Source organism: Camponotus floridanus, unplaced genomic scaffold, assembly GCF_003227725.1.
Source record: "Camponotus floridanus strain SB8 unplaced genomic scaffold, Cflo_v7.5 scaffold3, whole genome shotgun sequence".
NCBI lineage: Eukaryota > Metazoa > Arthropoda > Insecta > Hymenoptera > Formicidae > Camponotus > Camponotus floridanus.
Genome location: NW_020229436.1, coordinates 6,588,192 through 6,603,000, shown reverse-complemented (window position 1 = coordinate 6,603,000; position 14,809 = coordinate 6,588,192). Strand labels below are relative to the sequence as shown.

Genomic DNA, 14,809 nt, shown 5'->3' with positions numbered 1-14,809 from the left:
TTTAATAATATTTTTCTAATGCGCCAAAAAATTCCGTCATCAACGTATAACTTGAAATTCCGCACTGAATTTTTGAAATCTAATTTATCATTGAACCTTTTGACATTTAAGATACTTTCTGACACGCGGAGAAACGTATCGACGATAATTCCATAGTGTAAATAGCCCAATAATCCGTGGAGATATATTGGATATAAGAGAGAGATAACGCTTGGTAATTTTTTTTTTGTCTTTACCTTTGACTATCGCCGTTCTTCTCCTCGATCTCCAGACGCTCCATCTCCTTCTGCAGCATCCCACCTTCCGCGAACTTATCCAGAGACATGTTTACGTTAATAATTTCGCTCTCTTGTAGGTAGAACTCGCGCACAAAACGTAAAAGGCTCACTCAGTATCTCCTCTTCTCTCTCTTCTTCTAATATATATATTTAATTTATATAAATATATATATACGTATTAATTTCTTTCTCTCTTTCTCTCTCTCTCTCTCTCTCTCTCTCTCTCTCTCTCCGTTAAATAATTCTTCTTAAACCGCTTTATCGCAAGCCGCCGACTCTCTTGAGGTAGACTTTAAACACTGGCACTAAAAACACTGGCTGAGCTCTCGCACCACCGGGGCGAAGAGAGGAGGAGGGAAGAGCGGTAAAAAGGGGTATACTTTCTCGCCCTCGTCCCGGAGCGACACGTTCATCAATGTCGAGGCGACCCAACGATATATCCCGGAATGTTGCAGACGAGATCTCTCAAGACGTCTCAAGACTCTCCTCTCTCTCTCTCCCTCGTCTATTACGACGCACGCACTTCCTCGCACCCTCTCTCTCTTTCTCCTCTCTCTTTGGTTCTCTTCCGTCCCGCGTTTTGCTCCCTCCTTCGAGCACGCCGCTCCCTCCTTCTGTGACGACACCAACGATTACACGTCACGAGGTGATGACGATTTTCCAAAGCAAATCGACGACGAGGGATAGACTATGACGACGAGCTACAACCGTCTACTGGCTACGACTAGTCCACTCGCACTCGGAGAAGGAAGAAAAGACGCCGCGTGTCGCTTCGGACGACTGTCGAAGGGAAACTCGTGCGGGTGGTGAAGAGCTCTAGCTTTCCCCGTCGCCTCCCGATACCTAGCTTTCTAGCGAGTCGCCTCCCCTCCCCTAGCCTCGGGGCTTCTCTATCTGCCTCTCCCTCCGTCTCCTTTCTCCGCGCGTCCGCTTCCTGCGTCTTTCTCTCTCTAGGTGGCCACCCTCCCTCCCTATTCGTATATCGCTCCTTCTCCCTCCGTCTCTCTCTCTCTCTCTCTCTCTCTCTTCCTCTCTCTCCCTTCCTCTCAACGCTCCGGGCCGCGACGTAGGAATTCCCCTCGACGTATCGGAGCAGCTCGCTTCTTTTTTACCAACCGAGCGGAGTAGACCGGCCCGAACGCGATTGGCTCGCTCGCCGGGACGATTCCGGAACGATTCCGAGGGCGCGTTGTCTAATCACCAGACTCGGCTATGATGGACGTCCTCGTCGTCGTTGAAATCGACGGGCTTTATCGGCGAGCATACAGGAGCGTTCTTACGCCTCCTAGCACGTGGATCAATCGCGGGGAGGAGGGGAGAGGGAGAGACGGACAGCCTGTCAAACTCGCGGTACCACCAGTTACACCGTTATCCCGGTGTCCGGCATCCGGCTCAGGTGTCCGCGCTGTCAATGGCGTCGTGGCGTCGTTATTCGAGGATACACCCCCCTAACCTCTCGTCCAGAAGCTAGATTCGATCGCGAATCGCTTCGATCGACGACGGCTCTCCTCTTTCCGATGTATCGCGCGTGCAACGAGGGGGGCCAGAGGATGGGGGAGGCGATGGTCCGCACATCCGGAGCAGCGATATCGGCTATCGAGGATATCTCAGCGAGAAGCCGCGCTAGGTACACTGATATTATTTTTATAACACGCGCTGCGCGCGCGATGCCGTCGTAGGCCGCGCCCAGTCTACCCTCACCACTCGTCGCGCCGGTTCCCCCACCAAGCGTCGGGGATCCCCCACTCCGCGCGCCTCCGCGCATGCGCGCGGCTCGAGGAGGCGGCTTACGACGCGTGCGCGAAGGAAGGATACACTTTCTCGCCGAGGGTTCTCTCCGCGGAAAAGCGCGGGTATATTTTCGTATATTTCTCTCCTCTCGAATTTCCTCTTTCGACTATTCGTTTTCTTGCTCAACGAGGCGGGGAGCGTCTCGAGGCGAGGATAATTATTATACCTGGGAATTTTTCGAGGATTCGTATTTCTTCCGTTGTGTCTTTTTTTATTTTATTTTAAGTTGAAATTTGAATTTCATCGATTTTTTCCCGGTTTACCGGAATGACATGAAGTTTGCTTTTAATTTCGTTGGGAATTTTCTATGTAAATTCTCGCGTCGCACGCGTCTTTTGGCGCCAAGGACGAGGCGATGTGGGTCTGTCGGAGAGTAATCGGGGTCGATACGCGTCATGCCGGATAATGCGTAGATGCCAAAAGACCGCGTCATTGACCGTGAGCGGAGGCGCCGCTCGGTGGACACTGGTAGGTACTAAGATTAGGCACACGTCGTACTATGCCATTAAGAGTCGCTCTCAACAATAAAACGTCAACCGCTCATTCAACGATCGCTTATCACGTCCGTCAAGCGACAGTCTTCGACACGGTTTTTGGGGGTAAAAGTTTCTCGAGTGTTCATCGAACATGCACAGGAAAAAAGGACATTATTCTTATTATATTTTGAAAATATATTTAATTTTAACATGGAAATCTTGAAATGAGATTATATTGTTAATTAAAGAAAAATATAATTGCTTGAATAATTGCTTACTTGAATGAAGTCATTTTATATAGTTCAGTCGAGAAAAATATATTCTTATGATTTAAGATTTAATTTTCTTCTATAGAAAAGAAATAATGTTTCATAGAAAATAACAGTTTTAAATCAAAGATTATAATTTTCTTAAAGTAGAATCAAATAATTACATATTCTTGAGATGACAATTACAATATTAAAATAAGACTGTGATATTGTTGAAATTTAAAATTATTAAATTCTTTTAAGAAGGTTATAAATTGTTGCGTATAACACGAAACAATGAATGCGTTAGTTTAAGTATATAAGTTTTGATTTGACACTTATTTTATTTTTTGAGTGAATTGTCGCAATTTGTGTTCATGATAAATGTCGAAAATTCGACTTGAAAGTTTTCTAAGAACAAGGGAAACTTTTGTTCTCTCCAAGAATCACGAGTGATCCGAAACTTGAAATATAAAAGAATTTTAGTTTTCCTCTTCAAAGGGTCATAAAGTTCCCTTTTTTCAAAATGAATAAATTGTGGATTATTGTGTTGCATTTTTATCATTTCGAAGCAATTTTAGAGCGTCGACAAGTTTACGACATCAATCTTCCGACCGCACTGAGAAAAATCGTTTGATTGTACCAACAAGACGTATATGATTGAAGGCATTTTGGTTAAATCAAACAAGAATTTCTAGTTATCATGATAAGACTTGATTTTTTATAATTAGAACATTTAATAGATTTTACTATAAGGATTTGATTAATATTTTCTGGTTGGATCTATAAAATTTCTTGTTACATTAATTTCTTTGCTTGCCACTAAGAGGCGAACCACTCTTAACTTAATTCGTATTCAATATTTACTATAAAATGTATATAAAGAACTAGTATTAACATTAAATCCAAAGTATATTTTTTTTCTCTTACGGGCAGTAGTGCCAGAAAGAGGACGCTAGCTCTCTGATTGTGTATGTTTGAGCTGCATCCTCTTCTTGCATCATTGTTTATTATTTTAATTTCTAACAAACTGAATTTAAAATAATTTATTCAATAATCTAGATTGAATTGATCCAATAATCTTGTTGGAATTCAAAATATTAAACAGACTTTTAAGATTAGATGGAAAAAATTTTAGACGACTTGGTGCTGGTGAGTTTAGTATTATTAACCAGAAAATTTGGTAAATTTAACAGGAAGAAATTAATCATATTCATCTGATAATTCCTACAAGAATTCTGGTTCTATTTCCCAACAGACATACTGGTTGAATCTACCAGAATTCCAATTAATGCAACCAGATTTTTTTCTCAGTGCACTGTTTATCAGCTTAATTTTTAACAAACTGAATTTAAAATAATTTAATCAATAATCTGGATTGAATTTATCCAATAATCTTGTTGGAATTCAGAATATTAAACAGACTTTTAAGATTAGATGCAAAAAATTTTAGACGACTTGGTGCTGATGAATTTAGTATTATTAACCAGAAAATTTGATAAATTTAATAGGAAGAAATTAATCATATTCATCTGATAATTCCTACAAGAATTCTGATTCCATTTCCCAACAAACATACTGGTTGAATCTACCAGAATTCTAATTAATGCAACCAGATTTTTTCTCAGTGCACTGTTTATCAGCTTAATTTCTAAGAAACTGAATTTAAAATAATTTATTCAATAATCTGGATTGAATTTATCCAATAATCTTGTTGGAATTCAAAATATTAAACAGACTTTTAAGATTAGATGCAAAAAATTTTAGACGACTTGGTGCTGATGAATTTAGTATTATTAACCAGAAAATTTGATAAATTTAATAGGAAGAAATTAATCATATTCATCTGATAATTCCTACAAGAATTCTGATTCCATTTCCCAACAAACATACTGGTTGAATCTACCAGAATTCTAATTAATGCAACCAGATTTTTTCTCAGTACACTGTTTATCAGCTTTATTTCTAAGAAACTGAATTTAAAATAATTTATTCAATAATCTGGATTGAATTTATCCAATAATCTTGTTGGAATTCAAAATATTAAATAGACTTTTAAGATTAGATGGAAAAAATTTTAGACGACTTGGTGCTGGTAAGTTTAGTATTATTAACCAGAAAATTTGGTAAATTTAACAGGAAGAAATTAATCATATTCATCTGATAATTCCTACAAGAATTCTGGTTTCATTTCCCAACAAACATACTGGTTGAATCTACCAGAATTCTAATTAATGCAATCAGATTTTTTCTCAGTGCGGTTCGATGCTTTTTCGAAAATCAAAGTTGGTGCTTCATCGTTTCTCCTTCTCGCCCGAATCGACGACTTCCCTTTCCGTCGAAGCAATTTGAATTTTGATTTGCCGAATCTACTCGGGGAACACATAATATTGCGCTTCTTTGATCGTCGGCCGCGCTGAAGGGCTCTTGGCCGATCAAACCGGCAGGGGGTCGTGTCGCGCGGTCCTATACCGGGTGACTCGTGAAGCACTGTCATCCATTGTTCTCCACGAAATGGATGTTTGACTCATTAATGCCGAAACTGCTGTTAGCGGCAAACTACAGTCGGGCGACCCAGAGACGGTAGATCGGCGCACGGTTTCGAAATCGGCTCTCGGCGAGAACCGGGATTACCGTGGAAGGGTCGCCGAGGGTTGATTCCGTTACGGGTTCTCTCTTTGTTCGTCCAGGTAGAGGAAAGGACGGATTCTCGGTCCTCTCTTTTGTTCGCGCGCCCGCAGGTATATGGCTGCACTATTCCTGTCGTTCCTGCCGATCCGCCGGTCATTATCTCCGCCAATGACGAGGGTGTTATCCTTGAAGTAGATTTATCATTCACAGTAGCGCGTGACGCGCCTGAAACGAGCGTATTTTGTTACTTCCTATGCTTGATCTCTTCGAATACCTTCCGTCTCCTTCTCGCGATAATGAGACCACGTCGTGGAAAAAGTGCGTCGTAGATTTGCAAGTCTTTATTGAAGCGAGATGGTCGAGCAAAAACGGATGCGATATAAATCCTAACTTTTGACAATATTGTTTTTCTCTTAATATGCAGTTCAAGAAAAAGAAACGAAAAAGGGAATTTTTGAATTTTTTTTTACGCCAGATGCAATTCCAGTCTTCAAAATTGCCCTACCATAAATTTGCGGACGAAACTGCAAAAAAGGCTTGCTATTTTAGTTATATTTTATAGAGTGTTGTATATTTTATAGAGTGTTTTATATTTTATAGAGGGTTGTATATTTATAGAGCTATGATACATATTGATATGTCAAAAAATTGTTGCGCTTGAAATTAAATACCTCTTATCAAAATTTTCAATGAATTTAATATCAATTATAATTAAGATAATTATAATTATGAATATATATGGATTCTATTGAGAGAAAATTATGAGTAAGCTATTGAGAATTTATCAAATATTTTTCAAATTTAAAACTTCTATTACAAGTCGTCGAATTTGATGCTTCATCAAAATTGATAAATTGAAGTATTTAGTAAATTTAATTTAACGATTAATAACATTTTATATTTTTTTATTAATTTCGTCGAAAATGCTTTAAGTTTGATTTAATATAATAAAGAGAAAAGTATCTAGTATCTGAGTTCTTAGTGATTCAATTTGAAACTTTCCTACAGTAGATTTCATACTTGAATCGGTCATCTTATTAATCATATTTGAAATGACAAATTAATCATACTTGATTCATATATTATTTTTTCTTAATATATCTTTATTTACTATTTACTTTAAAAAATTTAATTTTTCAAACTTTTTAATTTATAAATATAAATTTCAAGAAAACAATTGTATTCTTCATTTTAATAAATTAATATTTAGTAATATTAATATTACTATAATAATATTTTAAATTTATATGAATATCCTTTAAACAATATAACAATTCCATCAATATTCTATTTACTTTTTTCGCTTTTCTCCATTATTAAAATTTGTTCTACAAAATCTTTATACGAAAAATTAATTATATATAATTTAATATATGAATAAAAATATCTTAACTTATTTTAATAAGTTTTTAATTAAACTCTCATCTCCTATTAATATTTCATGATTGAGGAACAAATTTTTTTGGAGAATCAAGAATCAAGAATCTTAACAATATATTTAATTTTAATTGAAACAAAACTTCTTTAGTGCTTCACATACATGCAAAAAATATTTCATATAAATACTAAATATAAATTACATAATAAATATATACAATACAATAAAATATAATTGTAGAGAAATGTGTAATATTTTTATTACTTATTGTGTAATTTTGTATTAATTATTTTATACAATGTAATCGGACATTTCTTAAAATTGTTTATAATAATTGTATAAAATAATTTGACAGCTAAAATTTGATTCGCATTAAAAAGACATATAATCTTCCTCTTTCATATTTTTAAAAAAATTTTATCTTTAATTTATCTTTTTATTATTAATCTTTTGTCTTTCAAATTGCATTAATCTATATAATAAATATAACACTGGCCAATATTTTATCGATATTATCATGTGCGTTCCATCAGAAGACGAATCGGATCCGAGTCTCTCCGAATTTTTGTTTAAAGAAGGGAAACGGAGAAACGCAAAACGAAGATATATTCTTAGCATCCTTTCTCTCCCTTGTTTCATGAGTCTCATCAACGTGTCGGCGAGTGTACGTCTGTACCGTATATTATCGATCACCTTGTCCCGATCGACTAATTCCGTTGAACGGCCAATCGATTATCCTCTCGGTCGAGCGTGAATCTACGACGGCTCCCTCCCCAGAAAATAAGTGTCTTCCGCCGTTTTTGCGAAACTTCTTTCCGTTTTAGCTTCACTTTAGAAAATTATACCGCGAAAATCCCCTCTCCGTGTGATATTAAATGTAATCACATTTAACCATATAATGCAAATGGCGTCGATCGTTTGCGCGAAATCGGAGGGAATAAGATCGAGAGAGCAGACACGTGGATGATCGCGAGTGAAATTCCTCTTTGGCGTCGCTTACCGGGAAATGCATCATCGGCTCCTTTGTTCCCCGATGGTAATTTGAACGCGGTTGGGGTAGGTTCAGGTAACGTTTAAGGGTAATTAATAGTTGCATGGTTCGTAAATGCCGCTATCATGTGGCCCAAGTGCGCGTGGGATCGGCAAATGGTTTCCGGGCGCATAAAAATTAATGGACTCCGGGCTGGCCTTCGGCAGGACTCTTCGATTTCGATAGGACCGCTCAAGGCCGATCGTCCGGCCGATATAAACGAAAGGGAAACACGTGCGCGTCCTTCGTTCAATTATTTCCCTTATTCCTCTCGGATTTTAAAATATTCGATTGCATTTCATTTTAGTCATTTTTTTTCGGAAAAATATAATGTGATGATAGATAATTGTTTTTCGAGCGAAGTAATCAAGAAATTGCATGGTTCCATTTTGTGGAAATCTTTTATTAAGCTTTAATGAAAAGCTCGACAAGTGTGATCTTTTTACAAATGCATTTATTATTTCGTGTAATTATTCTCAGTAACGGTGCAAATAATTTGTTAAATAAGTACGTTGGAGTTTAAGAAAGTTTTCAAATTTTCAACAATTTTTTTTACACTGATTGCTTTTAAACTATAGGAATGTCAATCTTTAGAGTATCTTTCGTGAAGAAACCCTGCTGCACTAGAATGTATGTAAAAAATATTTTAAAAAGTTTCCTTTGTTCAATTATTTCCCTTATTCCTCTCGGATTTTAAAATATTCGATTGCATTTTATTTTAATCATTTTTTTTCGGAAAAATATAATGTGATGATAGATAATTGTTTTTCGAGCGAAATAATCAAGAAATTGCATGGTTCCATTTTGTGGAAATCTTTTATTAAGTTTTAATGAAAAGCTCGACAAGTGTGATCTTTTTACAAATGCATTTATTATTTCGTGTAATTATTCTCATTAACGGGGCAAATAATTTGTTAAATAAGTACGTTGGAGGTTAAGAAAGTTTTCAAATTTTCAAGAATTTTTTTTTACACTGATTGCTTTTAAACTATAGGAATGCCAATCTTTAGAGTATCTTTCGTGAAGAAACCCTGCTGCACTGGAATGTATGTAAAAAATATTTTAAAAAGTTTCCTTAAAATTTTCTCTGAAGGTTTGAGGCATTTCGACCCTGCTGCGCCAGAATGTATGTAAAAAATATTGTAGAAAGTTCCTTAAACATTTTCCTTCAAAGTTTGAGGCATTTCGACGGTCAATTGCTTTTCGTGCATACGATTTAATCAATATTATAATGCCAAATATCGATAACGCTTATACACGATATTTAACGAATTATATTGCTTTCATCTTGACATCGTGAATGCAAAATTCTCGATATGATTCCGCTTTCGGAATTAATTCCACTCAACCTCGGTGATTGAATTTCCGGTAGGATTTGACGCGGTCTCCAGAATAGATGATTCTGCGATAGCGTGCTTTAATAATTGGAACGAACGCGGAAATTGTGCGGGTAGTTTTAACCCCTTCGGGGTAGAAGCGACCTGGACACTTCAGGTTCGCGGAAGAGAAGCAGCGCGGGAGATGGAAGAGACAGAGCTGTTAGAAGGACGAGGGAGAGAGATACGACGAGGAGAGGAGACAACGAGAGAGATGCTTGTAGCAGGGGAAAGAAAGGGGGTGGGAGGAGGAAGAGAGAGGATGCGTAAGAGCGGCAACAGCCTCCGGAATCAATAGCTACCACGCACCCTTGGAGAATTTTCGCACTGGGAGATAGGACCGAAGGATAGCTTCTCAGAGAAGGCACCTTTATTCAGGCCATTCTGACAAACCTCGAAGCTCAGTCCTACTTTTCAAAGCGACTTCTCGTATTTGATTCGAGTCGGTTCATTTCACTTGATTAATATTTAATATTATTGCTTTGCACTTGGTGACAATTTTCAAACGAATACTTTACGTTCTCCCATTCAATTTTTTAATATTTTAGATTAAGAAATATTTTTTCACGTGAGTCGCCAATTAAAAAATCTGTCTTAAAGCGCGGTTTAATTGAAATTAATCCGTATTCTTAAAATTAATTAAGAACCCCTCGCCTTTAAGCTATTAATCTATTTTCAAGACTATTGAGTAAGTAACATTCTTTTTATTTTGACAGTTAATTTTGTCCCATAAGAAACGCTTGTTATCATCGTTCTAGCGATATAATCGTTGTTATTTTCTACGTGTTGGATTGTTTTCGCATTTTTTTTCTACACAAATGTGACGAGAGGCGAGAAAAGGTGGAGGAAGAAAGATAAGTCGAGCGGGAGAGAAAGGGAAGAGAAATCACTCACCTCCATTTGTTGCCGACCTGGTCGACTGGAGATTCTGGTAGGGCGGTGCCGCTATTCCTGCAAGCAGGAAAAGACATTCTATAGGATACTAAAGGGATAAGGGATGAGGTTAGAGCTGAAGGATGAGGCTAATCGCATTTTCCGCGATATTTTTCTCACTGCTTCACGCATAGATACCCTTTAAATTGCGAGGAGAACGTAACATTTATACGAAAATAGCAGTTAAAAATATGAATAATCATAAATATACTAAATATATTTATATAAATATAGCATTAATTAGTTAATATTAATATAGCATTAATTTTAATATAGCATTTATATAAAATTTATATAACATTTATATAGTATTTATGTAGCATTAATTTTTTACAGATTTTTATTCGAACTCAGAGAATAATCGCTTTAAATAATAATTGCTCAAAAATACTTATTTTAAATTACGAACAAATGCGTGAACAGATAAATATGAAATAAGCGTAGAAAATTATAGCATTAATTAATAATTATAATTATAATAACTGTTAATTATATTATTATTAATAATTCACGAGTGAGTTTATCGTAAAGAACGATTTTCCTCCTTTCAATCCTACGCGTTTCCGCCAAATTTGTGTAATATAATATACATAATATACGTAGCGATATAATTCAGCTAAATAAATATGGAACTGATGAGCCTCGAGGACAGAAGTTGCCGAGTCAGGCTGAATTTCGCGAGAGGAAAGAAGAAAAAAGGCCCCACTTCTTCAATTAACCAAACCTCTCGCGACGTGCATATTAATCGCGACGACGACGAGAGAGAGAGAAAGAGAGGGAAAGACAGAGGGGGCGGGAAGAGGGATGGAATTAAAAAACGAGAGAATTAATAACCACGTCGGTTCTCGAGATACGGATCTCTCTCTCTTCCAGGTCGCTCGACCAGGTGCAACCGTCGTCGCGTTGCGTTGTCGTCTCTTCCGTGATACTCTCTGGGCCTCCTCCGTCGTCCGGACGGTCCCTTTACGCCGGTCATGGCAATTAAGAGGTATCACCGTTAAAATCGCCCTCGAGCACGCGCCAGGGAAGAGGGAATCCTGTTTGATCTCGCGCGAGTTTTCGCTTTCGCTCGCGCGAATACGAGTACTTATGGTCGCGATTAAAGCGGTCACCATTAAAGCACAGTAAAAAATTTGGTGTTAAATTTAATATATTTCACATGTCCCAATTTATCCACTCTAATTTTAATGTTAATTTAACAGAAGGCAAGTATGTAAATAAATAACACAAGTAATATGTTTAAAAATTAACACAAAAGTGTAACACTTAAGCTTTATCTGGAAATAAAGTTTATGTTAAATTAACATATTTATAATGTTACATTTAATTAAAAGAAAATGTTATTTTTACATTTTTATGATAAATAACAGAAGAGGTATGTCGATTTAACATATAGAAACTGTTATAGAGAGAAAAATAACACAATTTATCTGTTAATTTTAACATATAACATATTTCATCAAAAATTCGTGCATTTACATATTAATTGTGTTGTTTTAATTCTTAGAAACGGTGAATACTAACTCAACGCAGAAATGTCAAAATAACGCAACGATAATATGTTACATTAACATAAGAGTATGTTAAAAATTTAACACAAAAATTTTTACACGAGAAAATTTTAACAGAAATACAAAATGTTTTTTACCGTGAGGTAATGGTGATTGTAATGGTAGACCGATTTTTTCTTGGTTTCATAGACATTAAGAGAGATACAGAGTAGCTTTTAATCGTCTCTGATGATTTTTGAGATATAAAGATAAGTATAAGAGTGATTTTACATGTATGTATGAATGAGAAATTGTCGCCATTTTTTTCTCTACTTTACACAAATATTTCATTAAATGAAATTGTGAGAGAGTCGCAAATCATGTAAAGATTCGTAAGCTTCATTGATGAAATTATCGTTATAAATGCGAAACTTGTAAACTCGATCATTTTATTAATTGGAAAATAATTAGAAAATGGCGGGCGTAAATTGGAAAATAATCGAGAATTTATTTCGATCAAGAGTACGACGATATTTGTAAGCAAATAAGTTTTTTAATATCGCGTAAATAATTTACAGAAGCTCGAGATCTCTTTTAGATTAAGAGCGTTCGGGAGTGTAGCATAGTTTCGACATGAAAATATTACATCCGGTGTAATTATCGTAATAACGCGACATTCTTCGATATTCCACGGGGGGATTTAAATTCGAGGAGATCGCATCATCGACACGATTTTACGATCGCGTCAAAGCGGAACGATCGGGATTCGCGAGGGCATCTGACGAAAGACGGCTTAAGGAAGAAGGGGTAGGAAGGGGTGAGGGGGCGACGCGTGACAATTATTGCACGTCAGCGTGCCTTTATTTCGGAATAATTAAGCCGGGGCCCTTTTACACCTGCGGACCACGCGTATCCATGAAATCCGGCGTCCACCCGTGACCGGACACGGGGCCCGATCCGGGGCCCCGATAAGAGATCGATAAGCGGAGGGTAACCGCCTCCGCTTCTTCTCGGTAAGATAAGACGGGAGAAAAAAACAGCCGACGTCACGACGTGCAGCGCATTATGCAACGCGGCGAATCTGTAATTAAGATTTTCGCCGTCCTTCGCGGCTCTTCCCTCCCTCTCTTTCTCTCTCTTTCTCTCGGAGAGGGGGTACGCGCTGTTATTAATTATTAATAAAGGGAATTGCGCGTGGTCATCGCCCAGGTATTTCCAAACAAAAGAGATTTAAAGCGTAAGACGCCTGGCGCATACAAGCCTGCGGCGAATCGAGGTTTAAAGAAAAAGAAAGAGGAAATTCATCTGCTCGCAATATTTTCAGATCAAACGATTTTTTTTTCTGATTTGAAAATGATTTTTAATTTTGTGAAAGATTTGACTTCTAATCTTACAGAGAATCCTTTTACGCGATGCTTTCCCTCCTATTTTCCTCCTATATTTTATTTCTTTTTTTTTTATTGTTCATTACAGTTTTATTGGATTTAATATTGTTTCACGCTGAGCAAATTTAACGAAGAATAAACTTTACACGAAAATTATCTGATAAGATAATAATTAAATTTCTTACGATGAATATTTTGATTTTTTAATTTAACAGTATCTAATTATATTCATATATAACAATTTTTTCATAATATAATTTAATAAAATTCCAAGATTTTTGAAATAATAATTAATATAATTTTATTTTATATGCAATTTATTAAATTTCTTTAAAAACGGCAAATTTACAAAATAAAAAAAATACTTTGTAATGCAATATTTAATATATAATGTGACACAAATATATTTCCAGATTTTAATTTAATAATATTTCACATATGATATTTTTTTGTAACTTCATGTAATAAAATTGTAAAATTTAATTTAATTAATTATTACTTAATTAATTTATACTTTGACATGATTTTATATATTTTGCCCGTAATCTATTAAATTCGACAGAAATTTTTTTTGTCTTATATCTCTCACGAGTAATATATTTGCATAATAGTGATGTTATACAAATATCTCGAGATTTTAATCTAGTAATATTTCATATAATATGACATGTTTTTCATTTGACTTAATTTAATAAAATTGTAAAATTTATTCTTTGACATGATTTTATATATTTTGCCTAAAATCTATTAAATTCGACAGAAATTTTATTTTTGTCTTCTTTTTCTCACAAGAAATATATTTGCATAATAATGATGTTATACAAATACCTAAAGATTTTAATCTAGTAATATTTCATATAATATGACATGTTTTTCATTTGACTTAATTTAATAAAATTGTAAAATTTCTACCTTGACGTGATTTTACATATTTTCGTCGAAAATCTAATAAATTCGACGGAAAAATTATTTTGCCCTCTTTCTCACAAGTAATATATTTGCATTGGATTCAATGAGTCGGCGCGAACGGTGCGCCTCGTTTACACCTTATTCCGGCTATTAATGCAAAATTGCAGACTCGCCCAGGCTCGTTACTGCAGGGCAAAAGAATCATTAAGGGACGAGACTTGAGCGTGAATCTTCAGACTTCGCTTCACTTGGGTCTCGGTGACGGTAATCGCGTTTTCGCCGTGTTACTTAAGAGCGCAAATTACATTGTGCCCCGCAGCATCCAATCGGTAATTCCGATCGAAACTGCCGGGATTACGCGTTATAAGGCTTAAAGACGCCTCCACGTCGACTTCAGACTTTCATTTCGCGCTCTCTTGCGACTTGCCTACCATCGCCGTAGCGTTAATTCATTTTTAATAATAATACCCGAGTGTTTCTTAAGTAAAAAAAAATACGTTTAGCGCGATAAAAGGTGCTCGAGTATCACCTTTATGAAAAAAATCGAAAGAAAGAGAGAGAAGGACCGAAGTAAACAAATTTCGCCGCAACTGAGCAAACACGGATTCCACAGGTGCTCCGAATTATATTTAAAGCGTTTATTTGTCGAGAGAGTATCACTGACACGATATCTGACCGAGACAAAACGCAATTACGACGTAGCTATAAAATATGCCGTTAAAAGCAACGGCTAATGTAATTCAATATTCCCGATGTAAAGATAACGCGCGATATTCTCCGAGGTTTGTCGTCGTTAGCATAAGTCGAGCATCGCATGCGTGTCGTTTGCACGCGTATCCTCCTTCGGATCGATCAATCCGAAAATCGAAATCCTGACTAATTAC

At 36.3% G+C, this 14,809-nt stretch overlaps 1 protein-coding gene across 7 annotated transcripts in view; it reads right to left on the bottom strand.

Annotated features, from left to right (window-relative positions):
• The window catches only part of LOC105258497 (insulin-like growth factor 2 mRNA-binding protein 1), a 121,075-nt gene that overhangs the window by 67,067 nt on the left and 39,199 nt on the right, over positions 1-14,809 (bottom strand). Inside the window, exon 1 of one of the 7 annotated variants that reach the window (XM_025410188.1) lies at positions 237-1,896. The exons of 3 other annotated variants lie outside the window; for them this stretch is intronic. In XM_025410188.1, coding sequence (XP_025265973.1) covers positions 237-325 — 89 coding nt within the window. In that variant the 5' untranslated portion in view covers positions 326-1,896. Of the gene's footprint in view, positions 1-236; positions 1,897-14,809 lie in introns of those variants that run through there. 3 more of the 7 variants (XM_025410187.1, XM_025410190.1, XM_025410189.1) reach the window with 3 other exon arrangements.